The sequence below is a fragment of the Poromitra crassiceps genome, assembly GCF_964638095.1.
Source record: "Poromitra crassiceps genome assembly, chromosome: 14".
NCBI lineage: Eukaryota > Metazoa > Chordata > Actinopteri > Beryciformes > Melamphaidae > Poromitra > Poromitra crassiceps.
Genome location: NC_139633.1, coordinates 28,113,993 through 28,134,766, shown reverse-complemented (window position 1 = coordinate 28,134,766; position 20,774 = coordinate 28,113,993). Strand labels below are relative to the sequence as shown.

General features: G+C 44.4%; 1 protein-coding gene across 1 annotated transcript in view; it reads right to left on the bottom strand.

Annotated features, from left to right (window-relative positions):
- The window catches only part of ltbp1 (latent transforming growth factor beta binding protein 1), a 186,798-nt gene that overhangs the window by 59,106 nt on the left and 106,918 nt on the right, over nucleotides 1–20,774 (bottom strand). The window contains exons 10-13 of the mRNA XM_083650710.1: nucleotides 17,440–17,562; nucleotides 9,023–9,190; nucleotides 4,960–5,133; nucleotides 282–368 (exon numbers count right to left, since the gene is read on the bottom strand). Coding sequence (XP_083506836.1) covers nucleotides 282–368; nucleotides 4,960–5,133; nucleotides 9,023–9,190; nucleotides 17,440–17,562 — 552 coding nt within the window. The remainder of the gene's footprint in view (nucleotides 1–281; nucleotides 369–4,959; nucleotides 5,134–9,022; nucleotides 9,191–17,439; nucleotides 17,563–20,774) is intronic.

The window sequence follows — 20,774 nt, the reverse complement described above, 5'->3', positions numbered from 1 at the left end:
TTGAGCAAAGTGTCTTATCAAATATCAAAATAGAATAGATGGAGAGGAGAGGAGAGAGCATGGGTGTTGTTGTCTTGGAGGGGAGAGGAGGGGAGAGGAGAGGAGAGGAGAGGAGAGGAGGAGAGGAGAGGGGAGGGGAGGGGAGGGGAGAGGAGAGGAGAGGAGAGGAGAGGAGAGGAGAGGAGAGGAGAGGAGAGGAGAGGAGAGGAGAGGAGAGGAGAGGAGAGGAGAGGAGAGGAGAGGAGAGGAGAGGAGAGAGCATGGGTGTTGTTGTCTCTTACCAGCTGACTGGGTGGGAGCGATGTCCTGGCCGGCATTGGATGGGAGGATCTCCACCGGGTCAGGAGGAGAGCTCCTCTCAACAACCTCTAACAAATCCAAAAAACAGAAAGAAGAAACAAGAGTAGGAGAGATGAATGTCATTTGGATGATTCAGACTTAGGAAATACAAACCAAAACGATGACAAATATCATTGAAGAATTGAACAACCAGCCCAAATAAAACATGAACACTGTAGAGATCAAGAATAAGATATACTTGTCATGGGGTATGTGACGTCGCACCACATGCATGATGCAGCCCCCCCTGCTGGGTCAATCAGGAAGACGTCAACCTTGTTTTGACTGGTCATTTTAGCCCCTCCTCCAATCAGTGCAACTTTGAAAATGCCAGAAGGTGGTGGAGCGGTACGGACACGAGCGCTTCTCTAGAAAGCTGCAAGCAGCGACCGGCCCATTCCGGACACAGGCACGTTTTGGAATTGGCATCGCACTAGTGTTAATAAATGCATTAGTTAACATTAGTTAATGAACACTTTAATTGAAAGTGCTACGGATTATGTGAGATTAAAATCACAGCTAAGGCGTGAAGATACACAATATAACTTACATTTTCAACAGAGTTGATTTGTACAAAATTGTTTTCTCCAAACCGTGAATGAAATTTCACAGTGCTCAGCTGCATAGGAGTAAAGTGTCTCATTTCCCGTTGCCCTTGAAGCCCCCCCCCCCCCCACAAAAAAAATACTATATATAATATATATAAATATATAAAATACTAATAACGCCACACCTGGGAAGGCTGCCTCCATCCTGACAGTGGACACACCAGGAGAGAGCTGGGGCAGGATAGGTTCAACTACTGGCCTATCACTAACCACAGGAACTACCAGCTCCTTCAACGACAAGACAGACAATATTGCCAAAGGGTCAAAGGTCATGAATGCACCATATCTGTAAGTCTACAGTAGCTGAAATCCTGTCAGCTGTGCAATGCAGCGCACTGCTACTGCCATGCGATGTAGGCGGCGTAACAGGAAGCAAATGAGCATTCGGGCTTGCTTGGTAAATGACTGCAGAATAAAGAACAGAGCAAGACGCAAAGCAAAAAAAAAAAAAAACAGGGCGACCACTTTTACACAGACTCGAAATATCTCTTTGAAGGTTGTTTTTCGGTGATTGTATCAGGTGAATTAAACTCAGATGGCCAGACACTTAGAGAGCAGATGCACTACATAGACATTTTGTCTTGTTTTGGGTACTTTTCGTACGTGGACATATTGAAGAAAGAGGCTGCGTGGAAAGCACAGAGAGTGACGACTCAGCAGTTGTTCTTCAGTGACTCAGCAGTGTTGAGCAGCTCAAAGACATGCAGCCACGTTGCTGACTTCATGCAGAGGTGATGCTGTGCTGATGACTCCTGAAGGCCTCCTGGAGGTCTCTAGGCATGCAAACTGCTGTCACATTTCAACTGTTGGAAAAAGTGCCCAACCTACCTGATCTGGTGCAGTTGTCGCTACTGACCGTAAAAAAAAAATGAAACAAAATGTAAAGAGAGGTTTGCAAAAAAACGTTGCATGGATGTATTGGTCTTGGGGAAACATACATTTAATTGGGATGAGACAGACTTTTGGCTGTTTTTCTTTAACATAAAAACATTCTTGCCTAGTGCAGCATTGACCTTACAAATTACGATATTATATTTTAGAATAATAGATTATTTCCACTAAAGTGTCGCTCGACAAGAGGAAAAACGTGCTGTAAGATCATGGAACAAACTGCCAGAGGATGTACTGCAGGCACCTTCAATTAACACATTTAAAAATATATTAGAAAATTCTAGTCAATAAAGGCATTTTTGGGGTGGGCGGTGATATTATATATATATATATATATATATATATATATATATATATATATATATATATATATATATATATACATATATATGCATACACGCACACGCATATATATAATTAAATTATTTGGGATGTCGATCATTTTCAATTATCAATCATTTTAGCTATCTGTCTCTTCCATAACTGCTGGATAAATGTTAATCAACAAATAAGGACCTCCCTTATATGCCAAGTCATAATTCAGAGGGCTTCAAGTTTTCACTCGGATCACATTGTTAAGTCTGAGACGCAGCAGTGCAACTCTCCCTGTCATCATCCTCCTCATACCCAGCAAGGCACTGAGAGGTGCCGCTGTGCCAAAGATGCCAAGGTGTAAGGCTGCCAGGCGCCACATTAGCCCGCGGTGGTATCCAGACACTCATCTACACACGCGGTGGTATCCAGACACTCATCTACACACGCGGTGGTATCCAGACACTCATCTACACAGGTTTGGGCAGTGGATTTCTGTCAAGATTGTTTTTCGAAAGCCTGTCCTCTGCGCCTGCCCGGGATCCTCAGCACTCCTCTGCTCCAGAGAAGCTTAGCGGTAATTTGGACTCTGTCTGGGCTTTGCCTCGGATGCTGCCAAGTTTCTCTTTCCCTTGCCGGCTGCCAAGCATGTCCTGAATAATAACAGGAGAGGGTGAAGCTCTTCCCCTCTCTCTCCACCTCCTAGTCCGGCGTTCTCTCTCTCTCTCTTTTGAAGGGGTGTTTGGGGTGGGGTGGGGTGGTGGGGAGGCGAGGCAAGCCAACGCACTTTAATCCTTGTCCTCTACAAACAGATGTCACGAAAGAGAAGGATTTCTTCAGATCTGGCTTCCTAATCGTATGCAAGAAGCATCACAACTAAAGGTGTCTGGTGTCACTCGAGTGCTGTTATTATTTGTTAAATGGAGATCGCTGTTCCTCCCATACACTAACATGGACATTTTTTGTGGCCCACTGGCACAGTGACTACAGTACGTTTACATGCACACAATATTCCACTATTATTCGGAAAATGACAATATTCTGAATTTGATAAGGGTCATGTAAACAGCATACTCCAGTTGCATTTTCCGAATTTGCCCTTTTTCCGAATTTAGCATTTTCCGATTAAGACATCTGGGTTATTCCGGTATTATTCGGGTTTTCGGAGGATTCTTTGATCATGTATACAGCGCATTCGGAATATGCGTCTCAATCAAGATTTTTTGCCAGTTTGTGACGCATGTTGCCTGTTTGCGGTCAGCTGATGTGTGCTAGAAGCGCTAGAAGAGGCGATGATGCATTATATTATTATATTATAATCATATATGCATGCGAAAAGGACAGCCCACATTTCTGATCGGGAGGAGTTGAGAAACACGGAAGATGACGCAACTCTTGTAACTGACTCTGGCCTAACAACGTAGCCTACGTTTAATATGAAAAACTTGGATATCGCAACGCCAAACTTTTCAGCAACAAGCTCCTGAAATGGACCAGATGATGCTGGTAAGAATACAGTCAGCGCTGCTCTGTTTGTTCTGAACAGAAAAACTCTGCTGATTCTACCTGCATGTCTCTCCCTCCCCCCACCACCACGTGGGAGGGCGAGCTACGGCTGCATGTAAACGGGAATATTAGTGGATTATTCATTTAGTCGGAATATTGTCTTTATTCCGAATATGGGCAAAAACCGGAATATTGTGTGCATGTGAACGTACTCAGTGTTGTTGATACTCTTTGATGCCAGTTATTTCTTCATCAGTCATGCGCAATAGTGCTTTAATGACATTTCTGTCTCTAACTGCCTTGAATGGCGATCCTTCAAAAATGGCATTGCGTTCAGAGTGCCAAAGAGTGCTAAGTAAAATACACATTACCGTAAATTCCGGACTATAAGCCGCACCGGTGTATAAGCCGCACCTGCAAAGTTGACTATTTTTTTCTTATATAAGCCGCACCGGACTATAAGCCGCGGGTGTTTTAATGGTATTTTTATTTTTATTTTTTTTTATTGTGTTTTAATGTTTAATTACCATATGTAAGGGTTCATGCACAGAGGGGATTGTCGGGAAAGAGATGGCTGTTTGAGGAAGCTCCCATTTATTAACATTTCAACAAAACAACATAACACAACACCACCTGTGTTGTTTTTTACAGTGCACACAGTGTCATACAGTGTGGTGAAAAGAGGGCAAGAGAGGAAATTAAAACTTATTATAGTTATATAGGATTTATAGTTAGAAAGAGTGCTAAAAAAGAGAGTTTTTTTTTTTTTTTTTTTAATCCATAGATAAGCCGCACCGTTATATAAGCCGCAGGGGCCAAAAAAGGCCAAAAAATGGGAAAAAAGGTGCGGCTTATAGTCCGGAATTTACGGTAATTCAACTAGAAACATCACATGCTCATTTCTAGCTGTGCCCACGCCGCGCACTCATTTGTCACGCTGATCTTGGACATCTTTGGCCTAACCGCTGTAGGGTTAATTCCGTAGGTACTAATCAGAGGTTGTAATTTTGTACTGTATTTTGTACTGTAGTTTTGACCACTTATGAGCATAAATGTATTTTGTTTGTTGTGTTATGGTGATATCAGGTTAAATATGGGAAGAAAAAGAAGAATGATCATGTCCCCGTCCTCCTGACACAGCAGGCAAGCATCTACCTATAGTAGATGTAACACGTAGTTATACAGTTCATATAGTAGATGTAACACTGCATATTACACTGTTATAAGCTATCTCTATCACGTCAAACCTAACTAAACTTAGGTTAACTAAACACCTACTGGTATTCTTACATGACAAACTCACCTGGTACATCCCCGTCTGGTTTCCCAAAAGCCTCCACTGGTCTCTCGGGTGTGGGCAGGAGTTCCGGGGTGGGCAGGGCCACAGGCTCCTGGTAGGTGATGACTGGCTTACTCACAGGCGGCTTAGGCAGAACAGTGTAGCCCATCCCACCAGGACATATCTCTTTGAACTTAGCTACATGATCAAAGAAAAAATATATATATGTGAATAAAAGTGTAGAACGTGCTGGGGGGGGGGGAGACATTCTTTAACATTTTGACATAAATTGATCTACTGTTGTTGTTAATTGTACGGTATCTTTTGATGGTATCATTTCCAACATGAGGGGCTAACCCAAGGCGCATGCTACAGTAGCTGTTCAAGTTGAAATCACTAAAAGTATATACTATACTGCATTGCATTAGCTTACACATTACATTGACTTTTGGTGTGACAGCTTCTCTGAGGTAAGTTCCTTTGGTTGGACACACACACACACACACACACACACACACACACACACACACACACACACACACACACACACACACCAGGGTTTTTAGAAGTACTAATTTGAACCAGTACTTAAAGGTCCCAATTCGTGCAGCTGTAACCTCTTAAAAACGTGTGTCTCTGGTCCATAAAACACGATTCTGGATTAATTTGTCGAAAATATAGCAACCCCGTTTGTTCTGACGGAGTTGTCACTTCCTCATCTCGTTGCCTCCCAAGAATGGTCTGTTTCTATAATATATTCAGAACTAACAGTTCCCATTGGCCGCTGAGGGAGAGCCCGCCCCAGGCTCCCAGCGGCCAATCAGATTAGCGTCTGTGGACCAGCACGCTAGGTTGTGTCCACAACTAACGTTAGCAACGAGCTATCGCTAACTTAACGGTTGCTACGCTAAAGAGGACATCTCAAAATGCCTAGACTTACCGAATGCACCTCCGCAGTTGCTGGATCACGTACAGTTGGCGTCGCTCCAGCTAGAAGTGTTAATTTTGTGGCTATAGACAAAATGGTGCAGGTAGCTTGTGTGAGAGAGACCGCGCGCAGTATGCTTAAGGACCCGAGTGACATCACATTAACCCGTCTGGGGGAACAGAGCGTAAGGGGGCGTGGCTTGAAGGAGACTGCTCATTACAGGGAGGGATGACAGCATTATATATGCATTTACAAGTAAAAACAGCTTTTGCACGGAATGGGACCTTTAAATTAATAGTTCCCTCAAAAAAATGACAATTTGGTCATTATCTACTCAGTCGCGTCTCTATTTTCATATTTCACTCTTATCTAAATTCTCTCAATTCTCACCTACAGAACATTTCCCACAAATCAAGACATTGACGTCAGACGAGAGGAAAAACCGATGAAGAACGACAAAAACCGTCGATCGTAAACACGTCACAAAGATCAATCAATAATCAAACGGCGAGCCACAAAACACAAAACAATGCATTCCCATGGAGAGGAGATGGAAAAGAACTCGTGCTGAACCTTCATGCCAAAGTGACTCATGAAATTGCTCCACTAATTCAACCTGGCTGCTTTGCAACCACATTACAGTCCACATGTGTCTTATTGACTTTTAGAACGCTCCTTCATCTCGCCTATAGAGCCGCTCTTGGAAAAGGCAGAAAATGGGTTAGCTCCAAGCTAAGCATCCTTCCCTGTACTGCCTACTTGCCCACCCTAGAGAACCCAAAAATAACTGGCAAACCCACGTTATTCTCGACAGGTGTTGTTCATCAAGTTGACATTTTCCTTTGCAATTAACTATCTCCCGACTGTATCCAGTCTTCAGAACGACCTACTGTATTAGGCCACTGTACCGTCCTGGCATAACTGTCAGGGAACTGGCAAAGCATTGGGGATCTGGCAATGTGAAGAATCTAAAAACCACTGTTATTCTAGTTGAACTCGGGCCAAGGCATCCAGGAAGGTGTCAGGGGTGCAGACAACTCAGGCACAGACAGAGACGAGGCTTATGCTCGCTCCTTGCGCAATGGAATGCTTGGCTTGGCTTCGTCGACACACACAAATATTTTTCCCTGCGTAACTGTAAGTGTGAAGAAGCAGCAGCAGCAGCACACACCCCTTTGTTTGCTGTGTGCGTGGTATGCAGCGATCTCAATCTAATAAAAGAAAGAGTATATATTTCTAAAAGATGCAACCTTCGCAGTAAAAGGCCTTGATCAGATACTAGTCGCTTTTTTCTCTCTCGCTGAAATACGAAGCTCAGCTGTGAGTGTTGCTCGTATCAGAGAGAGCAAGGGTCAAAGGCCGCAACGGAGTGTTACATCGTTGTATACATTGGCCTGCGCTTTCGATTTTTGTATGATTTTATCTTTCTATATTTTTCATCTTCTGACTACTGATGTGACCGCTACGCTATGCATACTTACACTAAGTCCAATTCCTCGTGTATGTAATCTGATGACCTACTGTGGCAATAAAAGTGATTAAGATCTCTGGTTACTATCCAGCACAAAGCTTTTCCGCATCTTGCAAGCCATCTAAATAGTGTCAGCTAGCTAACCTGAGCTAAAGAGGATAGCAGCCCGTTCAGAAATGGAGGACGTAGCTAAAGTTAGCGTTACTCACTTACTGTAAGAGGCTGCTTGTTTCCCCCTCCAGGCAATGCTAATTTGTTCTCCGTCTGTCTACTGCTGATGTTGATGTAATGCGCAGTGTAGCTAACGTTGAGGCACGTTCAACTCGGAGCGCCAAGGGCAGCGCCAACAAAACGCACTGTGTACAAAACACGAGCTACATAGTTCATAGACACGTGTGCCTGCCACAACCAAACCAAACCACAGGCTCATTCAAAATGCGTCCAGAACGTGTCAAGCTCATTGTGCTGACATAACACGGCAGTGGAATGAAGATATCAAAGGGGGGATTGTAGCAAAGTGGGTGTGGTGATGATAGCTACAGTATAGTGTCAAAGGCATCTATAACAAATCTAAAAGCAACTACTTAGCAAAGCTGTGAATCTCATGCAGACAGGAAGTGTGTATTGGGGGTACAGGAAGTGTGTATTGGGGGGACAGAGGGATAGGAGACACCGAGGATCTTTGGTATCCCGGACGTCATTGTCTGTGTTTCGTCCAGCTGCAGAGTAGTGAGTGACAGGTGAAGGTCAAAGGCAGCTTTTTTTGAGGCACTCTACCTGTTGTAATCAATACTGATTGTAATCAATACCGATTGTAATCAATACCGATTGGGGACCTCAAATGTAAGTAAAACAATGTTCTAACTCCCGTTTGTCTCCCTTCTTAAATGCAAACAAATTGACCATTGTTGAGCTGGTTTTCTGCTTACATGATGCAATTTTCTCTTTTTCTTAATTGGAATTCTATTATACCAGTTGTTCATTTCAAAATTCAAAAATACAGTACATAACAGCTCTGATGCCTGAAAGACAACCATCTCTATATTTCTTATAGCAATGCTTTTCCATAAAGACACTCCTTTCTATACTTTCATAGAGATCCACTTGTACAACTCTTACACAGAGTTCTTATAGCCCCAGTATGTTCTGTTCTCTTGTATGGGGTGTGAATCATGCCAAAATGCATTCAAAAATCAATCAATTTATGTGGCCTTGCTTATTAACAAATGTACCTGTCATACCTGTAGAATAACATAACTTTTACCTTTTATGAATCATTAGGAGCCACTCCTCAATTATACTAAGATAAATAACACCTAGCAGCCCTTATTCTAATACAATTTAATTGTTTATGACTGGTTCACCTGTTATAAATAAAATACACTGTGGAGGGCGGTAGCAAATTACCCAAATAGTATGAACCACAAATTCTAAAAGAGGAGATTTTATAGACATGTTGCTTGGTGCATCATTTCAGCTGAAGACCCCAATATCTGTCAAATGTCTTAAGCCATGTGCTATGAGGTATTTTGCCAATTTGCAAGGCCACAGTGAACTGCCAGATTGTTGAATGGAGTTTGGCATAATGATGTTCTCTCCCTACTAGAGAGAACAGAAGGCTTCGGGGGGGGGGGGGGGGTGAGAGCTCTGACAGGGCTGAGGAGGGCCGACGTGGCTCAGGGCCTTACCTGTTCCTGGGAGGGGGCATTTGTCGCAGCGCGGCCCCCAGGCTTTGCCCACGCTGCAGCAGCAGAGCTGTTTGCTCAGCTGAGCAGACACCGGGTGTAAGCACTGCCTCCCCGAGCTGACCAAACGGAAGCAAGCCCCTTTCTCCTCTTGGACGGCGGGCGTGTTGGCTGAAGGGAGAGCGCAGCAGGAGGACGAAGAGGAGCGAGAGGGAGGCGTAGGAGGAGGTGCGTGTGGAAGACACATACATTGGGGAAAGAGAGAGAAAAAGAGGAAGAGAAATAAAGAGGTCCCCTTCACCGAAGCAACCCCTCTCCCCTTCCCATCCGTACACACAGCCTGGTGGCCAGAATAAAAAATGTCCCGTTTCTGCAATTCACGAATGCGTAGAATTTCAACATTTCTGAACGGAAAATGTGTTGCATATCACGTTCCTAGATACGTGTACTGTATCAAACTGAAGTCTACATTTGATCATAATCCTAACCTTAACCTTAACCTTAACCTTAACCTTAACCTTAACCTTAACCTTAACCTTAACCTTAACATTTGATCATAATCCTAACCTTAACCAAGTTGTTTTAATTGCCTAAACATAACCAACGTTATTTCAGAAGCGTTTCAAATGTACTTTGAGATCGCTCTTATTCATGGATTGCAGACACATACATTTTTTTTTATTCTGGCAACTGGGTTGCTGTACAAAAACCATGCCCCCCCCCCCCCCCCCTCCTCCCCCCAAAACACAGTTCTACCACATTTCTACAACATTTAAAGTGCAAAGAGAAAAATATAGGAAATGTCACGGTGACATTTCGTCTTTTCATCTGGGTTTTCTGAGCAACTACATGAAAACAGCGGAAGCTGAACACAACACATACGCACACAGAGGAAAAGCACAGACAAAAAGTTCTTCTAGGGGGGGAAAAATGTGAAAATACCTACAGTATAGGGTTCCATGCCAATGCCTCATGCACTATCAAATCAACTGAAAATGCTAGCTCATGTACTGTAGGCATGCAGCAGAGCTTGGTTTAGTCAATCATGTTTTACAGTGTTACATCTCATGAGGGGGTGCACTAGGCCTGGGACGATATGCTCCTGATTATCTCCCCATTTGATACTATCACAAATTGGATGCCGATGCAATACGTATTGCAATTCTTAAGTATTGTGTGATTCTACAAGTATTGTGATTCGATATTACGATTTATTGCGATTTTCGCTTGCTAGACTAGACCGTGGGGGGAAAAGTTTAATCATACATTTCTAGAGACTGTATTCATAGCTTTCAAGGGGCGTTACGTGCTGCCGGGAACGCCCACCTGGCGGTCAAAAAAAAACTTGTTCATTCCGTTGCCTGCGAGTCGACTCACGCTGTTTGTTCAGCCAAAGTGCCGGATAGCCTACCTGTTGTGCTATCGGTTGCACTAAACCGACGAGGAGACACGCCTGGCTTGTGTTTTACAGAATCCCGTCGGAGAAAGAAAGGAGAAGGTTGTGGATTTGTGCGACGTGGTTCAGTCGCTGGGGGCAACATTTTTTTGCTTTTTTTTCTACCATCAAAGTACACACGTCTTTGCTCTTTGCGGCCAACATTTCATCAAAGGTAAGCTCAAGTAACGTTAACGGGGTATTAATCATTATTGTAACGTTACTTGAGCTTACCTTTGATGAAATGTTGGCCGCAAAGAGCAAAGACGTGTGTACTTTGATGGTAGAAAAAAAAGCCATTTTTTTTGCCGTCCCCAGCGACTGAACCACGTCGCACAAATTCACAACCTCCTCCTTTCTTTCTCCGACGGGATTCTGTAAAACACAAGCCAGGCGTGTCTCCTCGTCGGTTTAGTGCAACCGATAGCACAACAGGTAGGCTATCCGGCACTTTGGCTGAACAAACAGCGTGAGTCGACTCGCAGGCAACGGAATCAACAAGTTTTTTTTTTTACCTCCAGGTGGGCGTTCCCGGCAGCACGTAACGCCCCTTGAAAGCTATGAATAGAGCTCAGACATGTCTTGCCCCGGAAGTGAGTTTCCCATTCATTTTCTTGGAGCAAAAATAAAACATAAAGATGTTGTTATTTTTTTTATTTTTGCTGCAACTGAAATGTTTTATGGTCACTCACAATTCAGTAGGTCACGGGTTGGCTTGGTGCCAGCCTTAAATCTCGTTATATAAGGATTTTTTTTTATGTCTATGGAGAAAATGAATGGGAAACTCACTTCCGGGGCAAAAGACTGTTGAGCTCTATATGAGTCATACTGTATTTCCATCCATCCCAACGTCAGTCAGTCTTTCTGAGATGTATCTCAGTTTCGGTGGGAGGGGCCATCTTGAAAACGTTGACATCTGATAAAACACTCTGGCCATCAATGGCCCAGACAGGACATTGATGGCCAATCAACTTGGCACTACATAAACGTTTACTGGCCCCGGGTATCACTACAGATACACACACACAAGCCCTAAACAGTGTCACTACAGATACACACACACAAGCCCTAAACAGTGTCGCTCCATTTCTCAGTTACAATTGTGATGGTGCCACCACGTCTCTGGAAACCTCGAGGATGGGTTGAGAAAGCCTCCTGTGCTATCCAACACAGATACTCTCATCAGCTGCTCTGCTTCCCTGCCAAACTCATTAGAACCTCCACCCACTTACGCTACCACCCTCACACCCTGTCTCACCACACCACCATCCCCTCTCCTCCTATACAGCACCACCCTCACACCCTGTCTCACCACACCACCATCCCCTCTCCTCCTATACAGCACCACCCTCACACTCTGTCTCACCACACCACTATCCCCTCTCCTCCTATACAGTACCTCCATCACACCCTGTCTCACCACACCACTATCCCCTCTCCTCCTATACAGTACCTCCATCACACCCTGTCTCACCACACCACTATCCCCTCTCCTCCTATACAGCACCTCCATCACACCCTGTCTCACCACACCACTATCCCCTCTCCTCCTATACAGCACCTCCATCACACCCTGTCTCACCACACCACTATCCCCTCTCCTCCTATACAGTACCTCCATCACACCCTGTCTCACCACACCACTATCCCCTCTCCTCCTATACAGCACCTCCATCACACCCTGTCTCACCACACCACTATCCCCTCTCCTCCTATACAGTACCTCCATCACACTGTCTCACCACACCACCATCCCCTCTCCTCCTATACAGTACCTCCATCACACCCTGTCTCACCACACCACTATCCCCTCTCCTCCTATACAGTACCTCCATCACACCCTGTCTCACCACACCACTATCCCCTCTCCTCCTATACAGTACCTCCATCACACCCTGTCTCACCACACCACCATCCCCTCTCCTCCTATACATCACCTCCATCACACTGTCTCACCACACCACCATCCCCTCTCCTCCTATACAGTACCTCCATCACCCTGTCTCACCACACCACTATCCCCTCTCCTCCTATACAGTACCTCCATCACACCCTGTCTCACCACACCACCATCCCCTCTCCTCCTATACAGTACCTCCATCACCCTGTCTCACCACACCACCATCCCCTCTCCTCCTATACAGTACCTCCATCACACCCTGTTTCACCACACCACCATCCCCTCTCCTCCTATACAGTACCTCCATCACACCCTGTTTCACCACACCACCATCCCCTCTCCTCATATACAGTACCTCCATCACACCCTGTCTCACCACACCACCATCCCCTCTCCTCCTATACAGTACCTCCATCACACCCTGTCTCACCACACCACTATCCCCTCTCCTCATATACAGTACCTCCATCACACCCTGTCTCACCACACCACCATCCCCTCTCCTCCTATACAGTACCTCCATCACACTCTGTCTCACCACACCACCATCCCCTCTCCTCCTATACAGTACCTCCATCACACCCTGTCTCACCACACCACCATCCCTCTCCTCCTATACAGTACCTCCATCACCCTGTCTCACCACACCACCATCCCCTCTCCTCCAATAGAGACACTGCATGAAATAGGCCACGCCCATCATGGGGGAAAGCGCTCCATTCACTCCCACACACCAGCGTCATTTTCCTTGAATTAAACATAGCTAAAAGCTGTTGTGTGGTGGGGCTGCGCAGACAACAAATGTAAAAAATCGCCAATTCAAGTTTTTTTGTACTCCCGAGCAAAACAAGGAAGCCATTGAGAATTGGCGAGAAGAAAAATGGGGATCCAGCTGTCTCGGAAGTAAGTTAATCTTCCGTATATATGATCTTTGTGTGCGACACGCGACCATGCGCGCGACACAGGAGCACGCCAGGATTTGGGGAGGGGGGTTTGTTTCCCCCCCGTTTTGGGTGTGGTTTCTGAATGATGATGCGCTCCGCAGTGTCTCTATACCACCCACATACATGCCTGTCAAAGACCCTCGCCAATGTCCCTAATTAATACGTCCGAAGCCGTCCCACTGCGGCAGCTCCCACAACTGTATCTAATGCGCCTGACAGTGTCAGACTTAGTGAAGCGGCTCGAATTTCTATTGGCAGTATCAGCTCCCAAAAGGCATCTGATTAAATAGGTCCACTAATGACTGAATAAGAGGTTTTTCCCCTATCAGATGTTGGAGGACATCCAAGTACATCCAAGTACAGCGGGAGAGGGAGAGGAGGGAGCTGGACGAGACCTCGCTATGTCCACTTCTTCATTCCTCGACGCTGGTGGAATTTGAGCCCACATCGCGTAACCCTATTTGGATCTGAATCGCACGTGGTATGTGAATTTCAAACGCACATTACTCGTGTATTTTTAACCTTTACGGTCTACGACTTTGTCTGGAAAGTTGAGTCTCGTGTCATCGGGAAACAGTTTGACAATTACGGCACGGATTCGTCGCAGTGGTGAAACGGGGAGACGGACTGAATGTGTTTTGACTCAGCGACACACGCGGTTTGCATTCATTTATTAGTCTGCACTCAGATGGCACTCAGAGGCTCCTCTTACCCAGCAAACCGGGCTTGGTATTGGTGGTAGCTATAGAGGCTTTGCAGCTGCATCACCACGGTTATGTCTATCAACTGATTTTGGGGTTATATCATTTCCAGGAAGCTACACAATCCAAGGTACTACCAAAGTTCAACATCACTTTATTGTTTTATTACTCGAGACTTACTTTTGCTTAATTTACTTACGTATTACTTTTCAAAACAGCTAAAGCACATTTGGCATAATACCTTAGTTGAGAGAACAATTGGAAAATGTTCGACATGACTGAACAAAACAAAATTGCCTGAACATGAGCTGCTACAACAGCAGAATGAAGAAGAGGTTTTGATCATTTAATTAGTTAAATGGCTAAATGTTGTTGTATGCATGTCAAAGTGTGTGAATGTCCCATCTTGGCATCTTGGATATCATATAAGATCCGACTCTCTTTGTATTTACCACGTTATTTAGGTTATTCAGGTGCACTCTACCTGTAATTACAATACAATATTTTCCGATGGCATTTGAATGCATCATCTACTTGCTGTGACTGTTGGCGCGGTGCAGAACAACTGTTGAAAATCTTGGAGCTGATGAGTTATAAATATTGGACTTTTAGACCCCCAGTGCAATCGTTTGGCTTCAGAACACTTACTATGCAACACAAGCAGTCAGAGTCATTTTACTGTGATTCATTTGCTGTTTTTGGAACTCCAAATGTGTCCAAATGTGTTGCAATGTAGCTGTATATTATTTTAACATACAAAGTTGACTGGAGTTTTCATCTGACATGAGAGTGAGTAGATAATTATTGTGATAAGATAACAAAATACTGACAAATTACAGTTTGGTATCACTAAATTGGAACCAGTTCTTGTTCGATACCCAACCCTAATGTTAGTTTGTTGTACATTTTTTGTTCCACACAATTTTGTGGGTATACGAGGGATCAGCCGATCGGCATTTTGGTAAACAAACTGGGTGGAAACGGGTAACTTTATAATGGGACCCTATGGAGCCAGCCTTGAGTGTCTCACTCTAGCCGGCTGTGCTGTTTATAACTTTATAATGGGACCCTATGGAGCCAGCCTTGAGTGTCTCACTCTAGCCGGCTGTGCTGTTTACTAAATTCACTTCATTTTAAAAACTGAAACTGTTCACACAACTTTAACACGACATTCATTACATCAGACTAGTCTTGAGCAACTTCTGCTCTCACTCAGAGTGTCAAAATATAAGCGATGTGATGTATAGCTTTTGAGATATTAACGTTTGTTTGGCACAACTCATACTAGTTAACTGCTGCAGGGTTGCGCATTTCTGGGTGGTTGTGACGTCACGCTGATTCGTCCTATAAGTAAGGAGACAAATGTTTACATCTGATAATTACTCACTCTTTGAAAGACCGGTATAACAGAAGCAAGGGCAAACCGCAGTCTGGACTAATGCTTGAATCTCCACATGTTCTTACCTGGTGTGAAGACCAGGGGTAGTACAGCTAACGGCACCGACAAGTCCATCATGATTAGCTCAAGTTACAGGGATCAGAATGGGCTTTGGCTCTTCCTGGCTGCCAAACTCTCTAATCTTGAGGAATGACACGGCCAGCTCTCGTAAAACTTTGTTAAATAAGTGCTGAAATGCAGACTATACTATAGCCATGTGTTCACAATCACTCATTCACTCACTCACTATTCCCCATGTAGTGTTTATCATAATAGTGAACTATATGGAGAACGATCAAACCAGTTTCGGGACACCACCTCACTCTTCTTCTACTTTGGTAAACACACCCGCCCGCTTTGCATTGTGGTATATGGGAGAAAATGTAGGGTACATTCCCTACTCACTAGAAATTGCAGTGCATTGTGGCGAACACACTATATATATATATATACTCTATATATATAGTCCACTATTTCTGTAATAGGGAACAGTTTCGAACAGGCCTTATACTGTACTGTATTCTGGACACAAATTATGTTCCCCGACAAATTGGATACCTGTTCATCACATGTAAAGTTGAACTAACAGGTCGGTTTAGACAAGAAAAATAACTTTGGTTCAGGTTAGGCAACTAAGATTTGTTTGTTTTTTAGTTTGTCACACCACACATTTTCTTTTATTAACCACCCAGCTAAATCTTAACTGAACGGGATCATCCACTAGCCTGATATTCAGACTGAATTCTCAACTCTACAACTGTGGAGTGGGCGGGGCTTCAAGGGTCTGGACCCAGGCTAGGCCTCCACTGTCTCTGATTAATTTCCAGAGTGTCCCATGTCCATGTAAGGACAAGCCAGCTGCTGGGCTCCTCCCATGTCCATGTAAGGACAAGCCGGCTGCTGGGCTTAACTGGTGATGGTGATGAATTGTCCCTCGGCTTTAATTAGCCGTAAGATAAATAGAGGAGAACTACGAGACACCCCCCCCCCCCCCCCACCCCCAAACCAATCACACACACGCACACACGCACGCACACACACACTCAACATGTCCTGATGAAGGGACATTGCCGATCAACGTTGGTGATCAATCAGGCTTCACCCAGAAGCCCACATTGCTAGAATCTCACTCCCTCATCTAACACCTTGTCCCCTTTCTCCTTTCCTTTCCTGCCCCCCGTCCCCGCCACCCACCACCACCCACCACCCACCACCCACCTTCTTTGCCCTTTGTAGCTGAGTGAAATGAGTTCTGTTGGCTTTGGCAATATGTGATGCCTTGTGCTCCATGCTTGAGGGAGGGGATCTGATTGATATGATAAACACCATGCTTTCATTCATGCACTTTCATTGGTTTCCCACATTCATATGCATATCGTTAAACACACAGCACAGGAAGCATTCCCGGCGAGCCTCGCTTTGCCCGTATTTTGGGGCAGGTGGAACTAATGAAAAATACAACTTATATTTCCCATGTCTTTTGTCTTAATGGGAAATATCAAAGTCGTACAGCAAAGCTATTGAATTGCAAATCCAAAATTCAGAAAACTGCCATGCAAATGTAATGCATTTATTTATGTCAATAGAAGATTTCTGCTCGTATTGCCACTGCAACCTTGGATCTTCTGGCACTGGCAGATTATGAGTGTGAGAAAGAGGGAGAGAGAGGGAGAGAGAGCGGGGAGGATGGAGAGGGGAGGAGAGACAGTGATAGAGAGATCGAAAGAGAGAGAGAGGCGGGGTAGAGAGGGGGGAGGGGGAGAGAGTGATAGAGAGGGAGAGAGGAGGAGAGGGAGAGAGAGACAGAGAGTGAAAGAGAGAGAGAGAGGAGGAGAGAGAGGGAGAGAGAGACAGAGAGTGAAAGAGAGAGAGAGACAGAGAGTGATAGAGAGAGGGAGAGAGGAGGAGAGAGAGTGATATAGAGACAGAGTGATAGAGAGAGAGGGAGAGGGAGAGAGGAGGAGAGAGAGTGATAGAGAGAGTGTTAGACTGTAGGACTTACGTATGCATGTGGAGAGCGTGGGGTCAGGCATGTACCCAGCTTTACAGATGCACCTATAGCTGCCTATGGTGTTCAGACAGTCTCCGTTAGGGCACACCCCCTGTAGCTGGCACTCATTCAAATCTGTGAATCAGCACAACAACACAACACACAATCAATGGCAATACAGTTCGCTTATAGTACAGTGTAGTGTACACAATCTGACTCCATTCAAAATGTATTTTCTGCATGAACTAAACAACCCATTTGTGATGTGAACACAACTGATCAAACTGTGTTCTTGTATGCTACTTGTGTCATTCAGAAATGAGGACAGCAACACAGTTTGAAACCTTTGGTGTACCGTAGATCAGTGTTTGTGTCAAGCTGGTTGAATCAGCTCAAGGTTCAGTGTTACGGGTTGGCTTTGCAGATAGCTTCATGTCTTTAAAGAGCTATCATGTAGTCTATCGACCTCTTCTTCTTCTTCTTTTTGGTGCTTTATGGCAGTTGGCATCCTTAATGTTGCATTACCGCCTTCTTCTGGATCCATCCATCCACTGTTTCCCTACATTCTCTATTCTATCGACCTCTAAACCGTAACAAACGTACTTATTGGCCCTTTAACGACCCTAACTCTACACTCACTCAGACCATTCGTCCACATTAGTTCGAGAGACACGCTAAAAAGCTTGCAAAGCATGTGGAGTTAGCGAAGAAAGTCAACAGAAGAGCCTCCTCGGCGGATTGCTTTATCAGCAGAGACGAGCAGAACATTGAACATTAGTGACTGCTTTAGGGCGGTGGACACAACTCGTACATTTGTTTTGGTATTTTCAGCTTAGCAATGTGAATGTTGTTAAGAGACGAGGCCCGAATTTAAAGCATGTGTTGATGTTGATGATTCCGCCAAAACATTTGGTTCCAGGATGCCATCTGTTGTATTTCAACTTCGTCTGCTGCAGGGTAGGAAATTAGCTTGGGGCTTTGGGCAAAATTCCCCTTAAAAAAAAATTAATCTAAATTTGCCCTTGGTATTGGGATGATGCAGGCTTTTAAATGCCCCTATAAAATAGTTAATTTTCAGTATTTCAATGTTACTCTCTCTTTGCAAAGCATGTCCAGATTTTCTTCTGTATTTGCAAAGCGCGACTTGAAAATGGCCAGCTAAGCATCCGTACCTGCACAACTCTCGCCCCTGTCAAAAAGTGGAGGATGGACTGACGTGTAGGCTACCTACAGTACATACGGTCAGTCTAACTGTGATTGTTTATGAACTTTTAGAATTAAAATATGCTTGGATAAGAGTCATAGAATATTGGTCTGTCATGCAACATAGACGAACTAAGGTATTTCCCAACATTAGAATTGCCCTGGAAATTATCCAAGATCAAAGATATTTCACAAGGGCAAAAAAGCCCTTGTTAATAAAAAAAAAATAGGTAAATGTATACCCTGCTCTGCTGTAAAAAAAAAGGTCCAAGATGGCAGCCAGTAAGGTAGGAGATGTGATTCTCAGTTTCCCATTCAGATACAAAATCTCTTTTCCAAGGGAAACCAGCCAGGAAATGGCCACAGGGGTTACACAATAAAATATACAATACACTAGAAAATACAAAAATTGTCAAATGTGTACCCAAAAAATAAATAAATCACAATTTAGATAAGAAACAGGAGTAAACATTGCGCATAAGAGTGTAGATCATTTGTTTGAACTGATTGACTAGAGATTGTTCCAAGACCAGGGTGGATCATGCTCAGGGTATATCAGATCGTCTTGGGTTGCGGTTAGTTCATGAGAGGAAGAGTTTTTTTCTTCTTCAGGCAGACTATTAATATTTTATGGGGCTATATTTTAGCCATGCCTTCACCGCAGGAGGACTTTGCATTCTGTGCTGTCAAACAGTATAAGAATCACTTGGATCCCGAAGCCGTGAGATTTCCCCCCTCGGGGCAGGTGAACGAGGGCGTTTCATGTCCCTCACGGGACAGATTATCCGAATCACCTTTAAAACAAAACCTCAAAGTCAGATGAGGAAAAGTGTCGGCGTTCAGCTCACAACATCCCGTCCGTCGCCAGGAATATCAATGACAGGCAGTTATGGTATCCTGTTTAAATGAAACGCTGGAACATGTTTCCACTGGCTACAGCCACACATCTGCTCCCACTGGCCACGCCCCCTCTGTGGCTCTGGCCACGCCCCCTCCGTGGCTGTTCAGTGTTTCCCTGGATGTCACAATTACCTTGAGGCTGTAAATCGCCTGTGGAATGAACGCAGCAGAGCGAGGAAATTGGTATCAATCTACAAGAACCGTCATTTTCCCTCAATCTTCTCCAAAACACTATAATCTAAAAGATGGATGGCACATTTTGCGTATTTAATTTATGAAAGAGGTTGGCTCGTACGCTCAGCTTGTTGGAAAGCAGAAAGGGGGAAAGTTACGGCGGAATTTTCGATCCTAGATCAGCAGAGGCACGCTGTGGATCTAGAGGTGGATTTTAAACCCTCAGCTATTTCTGGGTAATGTCATATTTAAAGTTGCAATCCGTAAGATTTCAATTTTGTTCTCTTGGGTGACACCTGTTGGCGATGAGTGGCAATTGCAGGTGAGATCCAAACAGTGTTATCGTGTGACATTAGTCAGTTTGTTCGGCCATAGTAACCATCCGTAATGCTAGCTAGCAGAGACCGGGGAAAAGTAGCTTGTTATCCTACTTCACGCAAGAGTTGTCAGGAACCTACAGTAACCTATCAGAGTGAGTCTATTGTGTTAGCTCCACCCACCCTGTGAACCTACAGTAACCTACAGAGTGAGTCTATTGTGTTAGCTCCGCCCACCCTGTGAACCTACACTAACCTACAGAGTGAGTCTATTGTGTTAGCTCCGCCCACCCTGTGAACCTACACTAACCTACAGAGTGAGTCTATTGTGTTAGCTCCGCCCACCCTGTGTCACCACAGACACCAAGTTCATAAATGCTGCAATACTGAAAATGCAAAGGCTTCCATCAATGGGCCATAGGCTCAATCACCATTGTGTTAACTCACTATCAGATAGATAGTGACTTAACAGACATTTATTTACATGAAAATCTTATGGCTTATAAGTTTAAGATAATTTTAATGATATTTCAGCCTTATTGGACAACTATTGGGGGATTAAGCTTCTATAGAAAGGGGAAGAAAAAGCAGCGTCTTTTCCTGAGTTTCCTCCGACAATCAGGTGGACTGGAGACTCTTTAGTTGCCCATAAGAAGCCATGGAAGTATCTGTGTTAGCCCTGTGATGGATTGGTGAGCTGTCCAGGGGTGTCCATTTTTTGTCCAATTTTGGAACGCCAACACTAAGTTAAAA